This window comes from Saccostrea cucullata, unplaced genomic scaffold (assembly GCF_032062105.1).
Source record: "Saccostrea cucullata isolate Sc308-1 unplaced genomic scaffold, CSIRO_AGI_Scuc_v1 ctg883, whole genome shotgun sequence".
Classification (NCBI taxonomy): domain Eukaryota; kingdom Metazoa; phylum Mollusca; class Bivalvia; order Ostreida; family Ostreidae; genus Saccostrea; species Saccostrea cuccullata.
This window is the reverse complement of record NW_026925411.1, coordinates 19,009-34,149: the sequence shown is the minus strand read 5'-3', so window position 1 is coordinate 34,149 and position 15,141 is coordinate 19,009. Positions and strand designations below refer to the sequence as shown.

The window sequence follows — 15,141 nt, the reverse complement described above, 5'->3', positions numbered from 1 at the left end:
AATGAAACACACTTCTTTCTGTACTTATATTTTCGTCATTTAGCCTTACCATAAATCTCTATTTCGATTACCCAATACAATTTCGCGTTACATTTTACAATCGGCGTGTTCATCAACATGGCGGATGATCAAGGTATTTTTGCCATTGGGGATTTTTTGTTTTGTTTTATTGTTATTTAACATTACTTGGTCAAAATGCCCATGTTTGTGGTTTAGCTTATAGTATGTGTTTTTTTTTCTAATGACATTATCTGTATTCTGAAACCGTCATTGCCAAAGTGAAAGTAAAACAAGTTTAGGTTTCTTGAAAAATTGAATTTTCATCCCTTTAGTGTCATAGAAATAAAAAAAAATAAAGAATTTAACATATTTTACTGCCGGTATGAAAGACACATAGAATCATTTTTGAAAAGAGTGGGAGAGGGAAGCAAGAAAAAAATGACAACTTACCTGAGAAATCTTAACCAGGTTTGATTCAACAGGTTGGGCACAATTCCTTATTCTAGAAGTATTACAGTTTACTATAAAACCATGTCACCACAGATACTTGGGTCTTGGTTTGTATATATGTATGTATCTTATTGATATGTAAAAATAATACTGTAAAGGTATGCAGGTTCCGTAATGGTGTCTGCTCAACTTACTTGTTTACATGGCTTAATTGTTCTTTTTAAAAAAGCTACCAATATTTCTGCACAAGATGTCTCGGAACATTGATTTATTATTTATTGTAAGAACCCTCACATTCCTAAAAGGTGATTTTTAAACACTTTTACAAACTTTACGTTAACATTCCCGGACCTAAGTGCAAATACTAAAACCTGATTCAAAACGACAAATTTCGACCATTCAGACACTCTGAAATTCCTTAGGCATTCTGGGAAATTTAAATATCACTTGAATTATCCAAGAACTATTTATGATTTCCAGGAATGCCTCTAGAGGAATTATTTGTACATGAAGATGTGAGAGTTTTTAAAATAAGTAATCAGTGTTCTGAGACATCCGGTGCAGAAATATCGGTAGGTGGAACCTTTTTTTTTAAAGAACAAGCCATTTTAACAAGCAAGTTGAGCAGATGCCATTACGGAGCCTGCATACCTTAACTTTTTTTACATATCAATATTGAATAAGGTACATACATATTTATAAACCAAGACCCAAGTACCTGTGCATATCACAAGTAAATTATCGATAAGCAATTTAGGGACACCTTACTTAATGAATGTATTTTCATCACCTTTTGAAATAATCTAATAATCATATTTACAAGTGATGATGCAAATACATGACATACATAAGTGTGCTGATGGCAGACATTTGTTGTTTTTAGCAATGGAGCTTGAATCTGAGGCTGGCGGTACAGTGAATACAGGAAATGTCAAAAAAAATATTCCAATCAAACTGAAAACTCAACCTAAACCAACGAGAGGGAGACCAAGGAAAGCCTCAAAGATCAAGAAGGAGGCCTCACCACCTGATATTCCAGAAACAGGTATATATTTTCTTATTAATTAAATGGAAAAGTCGGGAATTATATCTATAATATCTGCTTCGGAAGTTTCTGTCCAACTACATGTATTAATTTTCATGTGGCATTTACAGTTTTTTTTACTTTTGCAAATTAAGTGTCAGTGGTGTCTTGAAGATGTTTGTAATAAAAAAATAAGCTTATCTAGTGAATAGTTTGATGACATTAAATTAAGGCCATTCCAAGTTTTTTCTATGTTTAGCGTCCACGTGCGCCTTGGTTTTTGACACCCTGTGTCAGAAAAAACAAACAGAATCAGGAGTCTGAAAATTAATTATTCAGGTCAAAATTTGTGATTACCGTAATTTACGGAATATAGGTCGATACTTTTTTCCTCAGAACCGCTGGGGTCGCCCAATATACAGAATTCGACCTATTTAAGGCTCAAGTTAACGAAAAATGCCCCCTAATCAGTAAAATTTACGTCAATTTCAAAGCAAATTTGTGCCACTTTCGTAACTTTTTTGATTATTTTTCGCAAAAAAAATGAATGCCCCGGTAAACAATAAAATATTTATTCTATAGCTTTCTTACAAAATAAATTCCATTACTTATCCATTGATGACAAAGGAAAACAACATTGCTTCATCTATTAAACAATTCCTCAACGTATTGTCCATTAACATCATGCGGTATCCATCTTGTGAAGTTAGGAAATCGCAATCGTGTACTAAAAGTAAAACCGCAACCGTATCAAAATTTAAAATACGGAAATTTTTCACAATCACAACTGTAGTGTTTTTACCATTTATTAGTAGCGATAAATTGAAATAGTATATTAAATATTTTTTATTGTCTTATGTTTATTTAAATGTAAAATGAGTGAAATAATTTGTTGCCATTCAATTCCTAGATTTAATTACAAAAAAAAAACGCTATTCATTACTGTTTTTTTTTTATTTTAATTAATTATAATACCGGTCAAACAAACTTATCTTGAATATACCGATACAAAGATTGGCTTCTAACAGAATTTTAATTGTCTGACAGATAAAGGGATTTACACTGTACGCAAAGGTGCTGAACACCTGTGTTAGTTTAAATGCCTGCGGGGCATGATTAAGAAACCCACGTGCCGTTATAGGGTATTAGTGTTACACATCATTGAACAAACAAAGCCGTGAAATTCATGTTGACAGTCAAATTGTGAATGTACTCTCAATTAAATTTATAAATTAAACTTAGAGAGTGTTAATATGATTTCAATTCTTTACTGTTGCTTGAAATATACATTCGATGGTCATTTGCGTGTTTTAGCAAATCCCTGGAGAAGAAAAAAAAAAATGGCGGACATCGAAGTAATTGTCGTCCACCGGTAAATAATGTCTGAATAAAACTTATTAGGAATGTGTCCAAGTTGTTCTGGAAACGGAATTACTATTCTTTGGTCTCGGGTATTTCCCGAATTATAGCTGTAAAATAATAACGCATTTACGTGTTATTTATGCCTCTGATTTAACAACAGTGTGAAACTACAGAGGCAGTGAACAGGCAAGTTGGAGAAAAATAAGTAGTAACACAATTCAAAGAAGTTTTAACTACATTTTTAAAAAAAACTTTATTTAAATGCTGTACTCATTAAAATACCAGTTTATTTTCTTGATACGTTCATTTCACGGAATAACCCCGGTAATTTTAGGGGTTTACCTGTTCTGATACGCTGTATCTGCGTAAGAATCTTTAGAAAACGGGAAACAAAGCCTCGTCCTATATTGTAAGTTCGCCCTATCTTAGGATTTTTCAAAAATTAAGGCTGAAAATGAGCCTTTCGACCTAGTATATACCCCATCGACCTATAATCCCGAAATTACGTTAATTCCGGCAATATCTCTAAATATTTCAGACTTGTCGAAATTTTTTAATCGCTGTCAGACATTTGGTCTGACACAGTTGAATGTTTTGTTGGACCAGTCAAACTTTTGTCAGACCAGATACCGGGGTACTTGTATGTTATTTTGATGCTGGTAAAATCATATGAATAACGGCACCAAAAAGTCTTTTTTTTTATATTATCATTAGCCTTTAATCTAACAAGTTTCCTTTCTTGGGATAGAGAGTCTTTAACATAGACATAAATGACAAGTTTTATGACTTTGGTATAACAAATTTACTTAGCTATCGTCAACTTTCTGTGTACGCGCCCATTTTTTCTGTGTTTGTGACCTTGAACTACGCATCCCGATCCCGACCTTTATTAAATTTACATTACGCTCATTTTCTTTTCAAACGGACATCTGGACCGACGTTTTCTTAAATGTTATCGGTCCAGACAAATTTTTACCAGCCTTGCCGACAGGACCGACGAATTTCGACAAGTCTGATATTTGTATAATATTTCATTATTGGAAAAGTTTCAGTATTTAATACCTTGATTTTGCTGAAGAAAATAACTTTCTTTATGAAAAATAGATAAATGAAATCATATGTTTTGAATTACATCATTCTTATTAGTATAAAATATGTGTTTTATTTTTTTTTGACTTGTGTGTTTTTTGTGAATAGGTAGCTAGGTTTTTGAAAGATGGGTGGATGCTAAACAGAGAAAAAACTTGGAATGGCCTAATGTTTAATTTATTAAACATAATAGATAAGAACATGATGAGAGAAATATTTCTATTATGTATTTGCATGTATTTTGGTAAACTCAGAAAAAATTTTCATATTACGTACATTGTTCATATTGCAAGAGAAATTTATGAGTGTTCGAATTCTGAAAACCTTCATGTACATGTACATGTATCACTTTCATACAATTTTGTCTGATTTTTATGTCATGTATGTGGGCTGGTAGATAAGAAAAATTGATACACAAACAAAAGACGGAAAAGTTTGTGTTTCTTTTATGATTCAGTCAAGAGTTTTCTATTTCTGTCCCTTAGAAAAGTATTGAAATAAATAGCATGCAATTCTTACTTTAAACAATGAATTAAAAAAAGCAGTTTTACATGTAGGAGTGTGCATCTTGAACACAAGAGAGTAAATGTTTCAAGTTGATAAGATGTTTAGGTCTAAAACTGCCCATTAGGCCAAAAAAAATTAATCAATAGTTTCTCAGGCACCGCCGCATCAGTTCAAAAACGGCCGCATTGATCATTTTTATTAACATATTGAAAAGGGAAATAACTCAATTTTCTATTTTTCCAACTTGTAAAAGAAAATCGAGTTATTCCCCTTTTCATAAATGCTAAGATAGACGTTTTTATTAGAAAAACAATATATTTCTTCTTAATTTACAGTATTTTATGAATTAACTTTTAAATAAATGTTTACAATAACATTATTTAAAGTTGAATACATATTAAAACTAATTTCAGAGAACAAAAATTAAGAAAAAGTAGATATAATCATTTTATTGAACAAATGGCTTAAAAAAGGTGTGAAACTTGCTTCAAAAAAAAAAAAAAAAAAAAAAAAAAAGCCTGCCTGCCGCATTGAAATTTGAATTTTTTGGCCTGAGAAACAATTAATTAATTTTTTTTTGCCTTATGTGAGAAGACCTAACCGCCCTCCAACAGTCCATTCCTCTCAAAGAAAAAAAGACAGTTTTTGGCTTATAACCTTTACATAAAAAAATAGTATTCAGCCTGCTATTAGAATTATCTTATATCTTTATCATTCAGATGAAAATTCCAGTGTTGCTGATTCGGAGTTTATTGATGCACCAATCTTTAAGCAACCAGGAGAGCCTCTTCACCAAAGTCAGGCATTGAGATGGAACCACAAGGTAGTGGCAGCTTATTGACTGTCAATACATTGTCACTCATTATAAACATGGTAGATGTTAGTTATATTTTAGCTCACCTGAGCTGAGGTTAATGTAGATTCTAAGTTAATCAAATCATGACCCCCAGTTGTGGGAGAGGACCATAATAGGGAATCCAAGTTTTACATTCAAATACTGTATAAGCAGAATTTTTAGCGAGGATTTAATTTTGCCATTACAGTGGCTGGAACGTTATTGTTGACAAACCAATCGTGTAGAATCGTTTGTGTATCATGAATGATCGTTCGTGTAACTTGCGAGATCGTTCGTGTATCAGACTCAATCGTGTGCGTTTTTAATCGTGCGAGATCGTGCGTTTAGAATCGTGTAAATTTCGTTTTGCAAGTTTTTATCAGAATGTTATTTGTAAAATAAGCATTTCCCTTGTTTATTTTTCTTAATTTATTAATTAAATCCAAATAAAATGAAAAAGCGCAATTTACATAAAAGAATGCAGAACGAACTAATTATCTCCCGTAAACAAGCAATATAGTAAGTCGTACAATATTGAGTTCTTGTCAAATAGCGCGATCATTATTGTGATAAACCGTACTTAGATCTTTAACGCCTTTTTGAAAAATCTGATTTTAATTATTATTTACTTCTTATTGTGGTCAAGATAATATTGAAATCAATTCATTGAAAATAAATATTTTTTTTAGAAAGAAATAAACATTTCTCATTGCTTACATAACTAGTTAGTCAACAAATATACATGGACACGGCATGATTTTTGGGAGTTTTGATCATCTGTGTTTATCTTTTGAGCCTATTTGTAATTAATTAATTTTAAATTTCTGCAAATAAAAAAGTTGAATAATGGGCAAGTTTATCAGACATTGAATCATTGGAAACATAGGGATAAAATTTGTAATTATAATTTAAGTCATTCCATGCTGCCATTTTTGTTCAATCCTTTCCCCTTTCTGCATATCATGATATCCAATTGAATCAAATTATACGACCCACATACATGTACATCGTCTAATAGAACGAACAAAATCCGTTTTTTTTAGCGGAAAATTACTTATTTAATTATTAATTATTTTTAATCTAAAATATTAAGTCTTGCATATATGTAGTTAGAGAAATATCATTTTCCGTTTTTTCTTCAAAGTTTATGAAATAATATTGATAATTCTTTGAAATCTTAAATAGGTATTAAGCCTTTTTTCGTTTTGAAAATATTGAATCCTAAATATTTTGAACTATTTTGAGTGAAGAATCGTGCGTTTGCGTTAACAATCGTGTAAGATCGTGTAACGTGTAGAATCGTGAACGTGAAAGATCGTTCGTGTAACAGGTTTAATCGTGCGTTAATCGTGCGGAATCGTTCGTGTAACGTGATCGTTCGTGTAAGTTGTCAACAATAACGTTCCAGCCACTGTATTAGCGAGGGTGCCAAGATCGCTAAAATTGATTATCGCTAAAAATTTATTGAGCTTTATTTGTAATAGCTATTTAAGTAAGCTTTTTAGGTCACCTGAGTAAACTCGGGTGACCTATTGCTATCTCTTCGTCCGTCGTCGTCAGTCGTACGTCGGTCGTAAACTTTTGAACATTGTTAGCTTCTTCTCTGCAACCACTGAACCAATTTCAACCAAATTTGGTACAAAGCATCTATGGGTGAAGGGGAACAAAAATTTTGAATTTCATGACCACTGCCCCCCTGGGGCCTTAGGGGTGGGGCCAAAACCACTAAAATTAATGCAATCTTTAAAAGTCTTCTTCTTTACTCCTGGACATCAAGCAGTCAAACTGTAGACATGATTGTTATCAGTATTAAGTCCTCTACCAAAATTTTGAAATTCATGGCCCAAGGGTCAGGGGTTCTAGTGTTAGGGTGGGGCTAAAACGAGTATATAGTGAAAATGCATTATTTCTTTGAAAATCTTCTTCTCTGCTCCTGGGTAATAAATAAACTAACTAAATGCATAGTTGTGATGAGCAAGAGTGCCTCTACCAAAATTGTGAATTTTATGGCTCCAGGGTCAGGAGTTCTGGTGTAAGGGCAGGGCTCTATTGATTATGTGAAAATAAAGTAAAAAAATTTAGTGAAAATACATGAATTCTTTGAAAATCTTCCTCTCTGCTCCTGGGTATTAAATAAACTAATTAAGTACATAGTTGTGATGATCAAGAGTGCCTCTTCCAAAATTATGAATTTCAAGGCCCCAGGGTCAGGGGTTCTGGTGTTAGGATGGGGCTCTATTGATTAAATAGTGAAAATACATGAATTCTTTGAAAATCTTCTTCTCTGCTCCAGTGTCATAAATAAACTAACTAAGTACATAGTTATGTTGAGCAAGAGTGCCTCTACCAAAATTCTGAACTTTATGGCCCCAGGGTCAGGGGTTCTGGTGTTAGGGGGGGGGCTCTCTATTGATTATATAGTGAAAATACATGAATTCTTTAAAAATCTTCTTCTCTGCTCCTGGGTATTAAATAAACTAATTAAGTACATAGTTATGATGACCAAGAGTGCCTCTTCCAGAATTGTGAATTTCAAGGCCCCAGGATCAGGGGTTCTGGTGTAAGGGCGGGGCTCTATTGATTATATAGTGAAAATACATGTACATGAATTCTTTGAAAATGTTCTTCTCTGCTCCAGGTTATTAAGCAGATGAACTACTGATATAGTTATGATGAGCAAGAGCCCTTCTTCCAGAATTGTGAATTTCAAGGCCCCATGGTCAGGGGTACCATAGAGAAGGGGGGGGGGGGGGGTTCTACTCTTATATACTGAAAATGAATTGTTTGAAATCTGCTAGTTTGTATTAATCAAATATTTTTGATAAGCAAGGGTGCCTTTTCAAAATTGTGAAATGTGTGGACCTAGGGTCAGGGGTTCATGTATAGTAGTGGTACGACTTATTACTGCTGAATTTTACTGATTAGTTGAAATGCATTTTTTGTTCCCCTACTTTGCCTATGGGTATTAAGTAACCAAACTAAGCAATTGTTAAGTATATAGTTATGATTAGCAATGGTGCCTCTTTCAAAATTGTGAATGCCATAGCATCTAGCTTAAAATATGAACCAAATTCAATCATTGGAAAGTTGTTGCATGATACTCAGGTGACCTATAAGGCCCATGGGCCTCTTGTTAAAATCACTAAAATTACATCTCGCTAAAAATAAAATACAAATTTTATGGATAAATCACTAAATTTGCGTCTTGCTAAAATTTCCACTCATACGGTATATAGGAAAAATCTTCTTCTCAAGAACCACTGAAACTCATTTGGAACTATCCTGGTGTTTTGAAAATACTGAATTAGTGTAGAAGTACTTTTTTCTGCATGGTATAAATTTACGCTTTGTACGCAGTCACAAATTTCCTGTCCCATCGAACTAGATGCAAATATAAGGCAAATAGGGAGAGTCTAAAGATATCCGCGTAATTTTCTACCCGCGGATTGAACAGAAGTAAAGATTCCTTGGAATTTTGACCCTGTGGGAAAAAAGTGTTTCTATAGTAACCAAATCATGACACCCTGGCATAGGATGGGGCCACAATAGGTATGACGAAAAGGAAAATCTTGTGAAGAACAGCATGTTTAAAGTTACCTAGATGAGCGTTGTGGCCCATAACCTTGTGCCCCTTGCCGTTACTTCCTTTTCTGTTTGCTGTACAATGTGACATAAAAGTACTTTTATCTTAAAATTGGACTGTATCAGAACATAAATCTTTATTTGTCCAATAGGTGCCAATATTCACCATACAGGTTTATACAAATGTATATTAAAGTATGCACTCACCACTGTTCATTTGTTCTTTTAACATTATAAAAAGTTGTACTTAGGGCAAATTTTGGGAAAATTTTTTAGCATAGACAAAACCTTATCCTAGCTGCATTTCATATTTTAGGTAAATCTTATCCCTGCTTGTAGGTAAAATCTTATCCATATTGTAGGTCAATCTTATCCCTTCTTGTAGGTAAAATCTTATCCATATTGTAGGTAAAATGTTATGCCTGTTGTATCTCTATTGAAGGTTAATCTTATTGGAGAGAAAGTCGTGGATCCCCTGATTCATTGCTGTGACAAATGTAAATTGCCCATTCTCATCTATGGTCGTATGGTAGGTTACATTGTCAAAAAATGAGTTATGTTACTACATTGTCAAAAAAGTTATTTTCATTAAATCAAATGCAAGATTCACTGTGCATGAAAATTTCATGTTTTCTTATATTGCATAATATATGGATTATATACACTGAACAATAATGACCAGAATTTGAACAATTCTTATTGCAAAAAGTTTGGTTATCTACGGAACTCTATGATAAAATCTCGACGTTTCATTATTCAAGTTGATGTATTACCGGTAATACCAACATCAGTCTACAAAATTAAATATAGTTTCTTTTTCTGCTACAGATTCCATGCAAACATGTATTCTGCTTTGACTGTGCAAGAAAGACAGATAAAGTTTGTCCTAGGTAAGGTTTATTCTGTCAGAAAAACTTAATACTTTGGGAGTGCGTTTTTAACTCCAGGTGTCTAATGAATGTTAGATTATAACATTCTTCAACATAACTTTCACTTTAATTTTGAATTATTTGGTTATTAATAGGAAAAATCAGGTAGGAATTGTACTTATAGCTGTTAATATTCTGCATGAATTGTAGGTGTGAGGAAAATGTCCAGCGCATAGAACAGTCAGCACTTGGGACCGTGTTTGTCTGTAGCTACGGGGGGCCTAAGCATGGGGATGGAGGATGTAGACGTACTTATTTGTCACACAGGGACCTTCAAGCCCACATCTACCACAGACACATGAGGACTGACTCCGCAAAGTCCTCCTCTTCTACTAGCCAGGCAGCAGGGGCAGGTAAACCTGTGGTAGAACAGTACACAACCTCCAAAGTAAGCTCAAAATCGCAGCACTCTACACCAATCATAGAGCAGTACACAACAGCAGCCGGACGACATGCCAGTGGAGAGAGTCATCTGAATCTCCCCCACTCTCGCCCGAGTGACGCCATGTATCAACAGTCCATACTGGGTCAGATACCACCCCAAGCCCAGGCTTTACCCACTCAAGCCATGCTGCAGGGTCCTCCTCCTAGACTCCCCCTATCACAGGGACAGCCCCCAGCTCAGGCAATCATACCTGGACAACAAGCTGATAGTTACCAACTTGCCTCTATGTCAGCACTAGCACCTGGAAGGAAGACTAATCTTATCACTGTACCACTACAGGATGACTCTGACTACAGACGGAGAGACCTAGCAGCTGGGTACGGTTCTCTGCCTCCATCAACCTTTTCCACGTCATTGCCCCCACCTGGTGGTATCGCTCAAGCTTTTCCATCCATGCATCAGGGTCCCCAGGCAACATCTATTGCTGGTTTTCCTCCCTCTGGCCCCCCTCCTTTCACTTCCCCTCCGTTAAGGACTCAGTTGCCTGTTTCATCAGGAGTTAGTGTTCCGATTTCCCATCCCCCACCAATCAGCGTACCTACCCCCAATCTCGCAACCCCTCCCCCTCCACTGTTGTCTGGCCCCAGGATGCCAATTCAAGGTGGTCAGCCACCCAGATTTGGAAGTCCCCAAGGTCATTTCAATGACAGTTACAGTCAAAGTGCCCCTGGGGGTCAAAATACTAGGGGGCCATGGACTGGCCCCCCTCCACAAAGAAGTTCTGGGGGTCAGTCACAAAGGTCCCAGTCAGAAGGTTACCAGTACTATCAATAGACATTGTTTAGGTACAAACTCTTCTTGATTCTTTTTGAATTGATTGAGATAAATGCTTGTTATTCTAGTATTTTTTTTTTCTTTTCATTACTTAATATCTTAAAAGTACATGTATTGATTTTGTGTTATGGATACTGTGTTCATGTACAATTTAGATTTATATACAGGCAGTGCTACAAGTATAAATTTTGTTAATATGTGTATTTTGCTTATGTTCAATGTTTTAAGTATTTGAACTTTAAGAAAAATACTTCTAAAATGAACACAGGTAGTGATAAAAATATTTCAGATATTTTTTCAGATGTTATTAATAATAAAAAAATGGTATACAATTGTGATTAAATTTTATGAATGTATATTTTGTTGTTTTTTATCTCAAGTTTTTTTATTACCTCAATCATGTTGGAGGAGCTAATGTAGTGGTGTTGGGACCCCAGATTAACGTCTTTGAAATATATATTGACACGCAAAAGAAACGCAACAAGCAGCAATCTACAAATGTTTGAATTTTTTATCTAATGATTTTCAAAAAAGAACACAGTAAGGCTAAACTCACTTTTCAGAACATCAGAGATTTGATAAAAATTTTAAATGTTTATCTTTTAACTTTACTAAGTAACATAGGGATATAAATGTTAAAACACCCCCTCCCAGCCATTCAATTACAACGTGCAAGACTGCTCTAAACAACAATTGCAGCTTAATTTCTACGATACAGTAGGTTAATCAATATCGAGATTTGAGCGAAGGAATTACTCTTTGCCATTTTTAAATGCCTATTTTTCAGATGAGTAGGTCGAATTTTCTCTGACTTAGCGCATTGTAGTTACCCTTGGACTTCCGGTCCAAGGACTATCATTCATGCATATGATACATAAGACCCCGTTGAGGCGTAATGCAGTGTATTTTTGCATCATCAACTCTCCATCACTTTTATGTTGAGATTTTCCAGTTAGAGCAATGGAAATGCGTACATAAGCCATTTTCGAGAAGCCTTAGCATCGTTACGGGAAACGAAAGGAGATTTTATTTTTTGAAATATTGCTGCATTACTTAAGATGAACAGTAGAAACCCTTAAAAACTCCATAATATTGCCAAATGTTTAGTTAAACATGCAATTTTTGATTTCTGTTAAGCAGACTAAACTTGACTTCCGGTTATGGTACGAAAATCGTTCAACCGTTAAATCATCGATATTTACCAAATTGAAGATATCCATAATTTTAAGATACAACATTACTCTACCTAATTATTTCCCCCTAAACACTGCTAAAGTAGGGTGTTGCGTTTCTTTTGCGTGTCAGTATATTTCCTCTCAGTTATTTCTTGTCTTATATTACTTTGAGATACCTATGTATATGAGTGATTCTTCTTGTAAGTTTCAAGGTTTCAGATGCTGCAATTTCAGCAAAAATTAGGAAATACCAGGTTATTGTTTTTAATCATAGGTTTTAAGATTTTGAAGCAGTTCTCATTTCCAAGTAACTGTAAGCCTTATACTCTCCTGCGAAGTGAAGAGTGGCAAGAAAGTTGAAATTTCCTCCATTTTTCTCATTGGCTGCTATTTATACTTTAACAAGGCCGGATCTGACCTAGATAAATATCCACACGGACAGCAATTAAGCATATTAGGGAGCTGGCCACACCTCCCATCTGATAAGACTGCAGAGTTATGCTATTAATAGATAGCAGCTTGCCACTTACACGTGCTTAAAATAAGACAACAAAGATTGTGCAAATACATAGATATTTTAATTATTTCTACGTTTAGAAAATATATGTTTTATGTAACGCCACCAAATGTTTTTCCTGAACTGAAATTTTTGTTTTTTATAGTTCTTTTGGACCTTTACTATGACTTTTATTCGGGTATTGTAGATAAAATTACACCGATTGACCAGGTCAATAAAAAATCTGCAAAATTGAAAAAATAAAAAATATAAAATAAAAGCCGCCCGCCCGCCTCGATTTTTAAAAAAAATCGGATGAGAATCTAGCAATTTATTTATTATGGCCTAATATAAACCAAACTTGCTCGATTCAGCCAGGGATTGACACTACCAAACTTGATATGAAAGTTTTTATCTATACAAATACTTTTATACTAATCATCTTGAAACTTCCATCTTTGAAATCCTTATTACTAAAACTTTTTTTTCAGTCTAAAGGTATAACTTTCCATTACAAAAGAATAAAAGGTGTTTTCTAAATTTTTAAAATTTGAATCAGAGGGATGGGAGGCAAGAATGCGGTTTAATGTTGGCTATATAAGAGTTTCCAAAACTGAACGTCCTAGTCCCTTATCAAAAATAAAATTGCCTTCCTGCAAACATTTGCTGCAAGTCTGCAGATATTGCTGCAAGCTTCCTGCAATGCAGCTTAAGAAACCATGACGGCCTATACAAACTTAAGCCTTTGTGTTTGCAACTGCAACCATTTTACCATGTAAATGAGGTTTAGTCTGCAGCAGATATTGGATTTTCCAAATATGGAAACATTGCAGCATGCTTGCGGCAAACAATTCAGTTATTGTTTTTGAAATATTCCTGCGTACAAGCAGCAAATTCGTAGAAAGCCTTCATATTGACTTTAATCTGTTAATCACGGAGAAAATTCACCTCATGCGTTTGGAATGATACAAGTTCATCGATATAAAGGATATACGCAACGTAGTTTGAACTTTATTGGGTTCTTCCCTGCAGTTGTGGGGTTGTTCCCTGCAGTTGTAGAGTACCACTAAATAAAGGAATTATGTGCAATACTTTTACTTCCAACAATCTATTGGAACCCATGGGTACAAATTGCGCTCCGATATTATAGCAGACATATTTTTATATTCATATTTAGGGTCATTTTCAAAAAAAGTCCATTTTCTGAATGACATATTTTTGAAAAATGAAAGTGGTTTTCCTATGATTTTTTCAACTTTATTTGAATAATACAGTAATAATAAACTACTAAAATCCACTGCATTGCATAAAAGAAAATATTTCTTTTAAAAAATATTGACATTTTATCTTAGTCATTTAAACTTTAATGTCCTTTCTGTTACTTTCATAAAAAGAGCTGTAAATCTCTATTTCAAAATTTTCATCAAATAATCTTTTGTATATCGTTAAAAAATGAGAAAAAATATCATTGAATGCCGAGATGTCTGACATTCATTTAATATATCAGCGTTTAAAAGCATGTCAAACTACCATATACCAAACTGAAGCAAAATCTACGGGGTTCTCTTCATGAAAAGCCTTATTGCAGAATGTTTATATGCTATAGTTGAAAAAAACATTCTTGTACATTATTTTTGTGATTAGAATAAACAATTACAGAAAGTTATTTAAACATGTGCTCTGCCAAAGCAATTTAAACTAGGAAAATATACTGGTAACAGTAAGGACTCGGGTAACAGGAAGGACAAAACAGTAACAGGATGGACCAAACAGTGTAACAGGATGGACAATGAAATCTACATTTTAAATAAAAATTGACTTTTTTTTTACTTTATTGGTTAAGAAAAGAGAAAAAAATGTAGAATAAAAACATAATTTTGTCAAATCTGGCAAATTCGAGACAATAAAAGATATTTATGTCCATCTTGTTACAAAATTTAATTGTAAAGTGCTATTAAAATATTTATCACTTCAATTTTTGTTTATTAAAGGTACTCTTTGCTGTTGCAAAACTAAGAATTTTTCATAATTTTAAGAAAAACAAATGATAAAACTTAAATAGGTATATAAATACCAGGATAATTTGTCCCTCCTGTTACAATTTCTGTCCATTCTGTTACAAGAGTGCATGTTTAAGTTATAATGGCACTATTTGAAGCACAAACAAATTTCAATATGATTTATAAAGTTCTTAACATGTGTTATTAAACTTATATTACTTAGAAAAATAAAAGTAATTGTTTTTATTGTTAAAACTCAAGATATGAAGTCCAGTTTTCCTTACTGTTACCATATTAATGGTAACAGGAATGACAGTAACAGGATGGATGTTTCTCATATAAATCACCAGTTAGGTAGTATAACGTACTCTTTTTGTATCATTGAGACATTGAAACCATTTCTTTGTAACTTAGTTAATCTAATTGTTCTAGCAGAATAAACAATTTAAAGAGTACTTGCATAATATGAAGGT

The 15,141-nt window shown here is 33.8% G+C and overlaps 1 protein-coding gene across 1 annotated transcript; it reads left to right on the top strand.

Moving 5' to 3' along the window:
• Nucleotides 1-73: 73 nt before the first annotated feature.
• Nucleotides 74-11,010, top strand: LOC134268790 (E3 ubiquitin-protein ligase Hakai-like). The gene is made up of 6 exons (XM_062751039.1): nucleotides 74-133; nucleotides 1,334-1,495; nucleotides 5,152-5,255; nucleotides 9,292-9,378; nucleotides 9,678-9,739; nucleotides 9,929-11,010. The coding sequence occupies exons 1-6, from the start codon at nucleotides 118-120 to the stop codon at nucleotides 10,995-10,997; spliced, it is 1,500 nt and encodes a 499-aa protein (XP_062607023.1). The 5' UTR covers nucleotides 74-117; the 3' UTR covers nucleotides 10,998-11,010.
• Nucleotides 11,011-15,141: the final 4,131 nt, after the last annotated feature.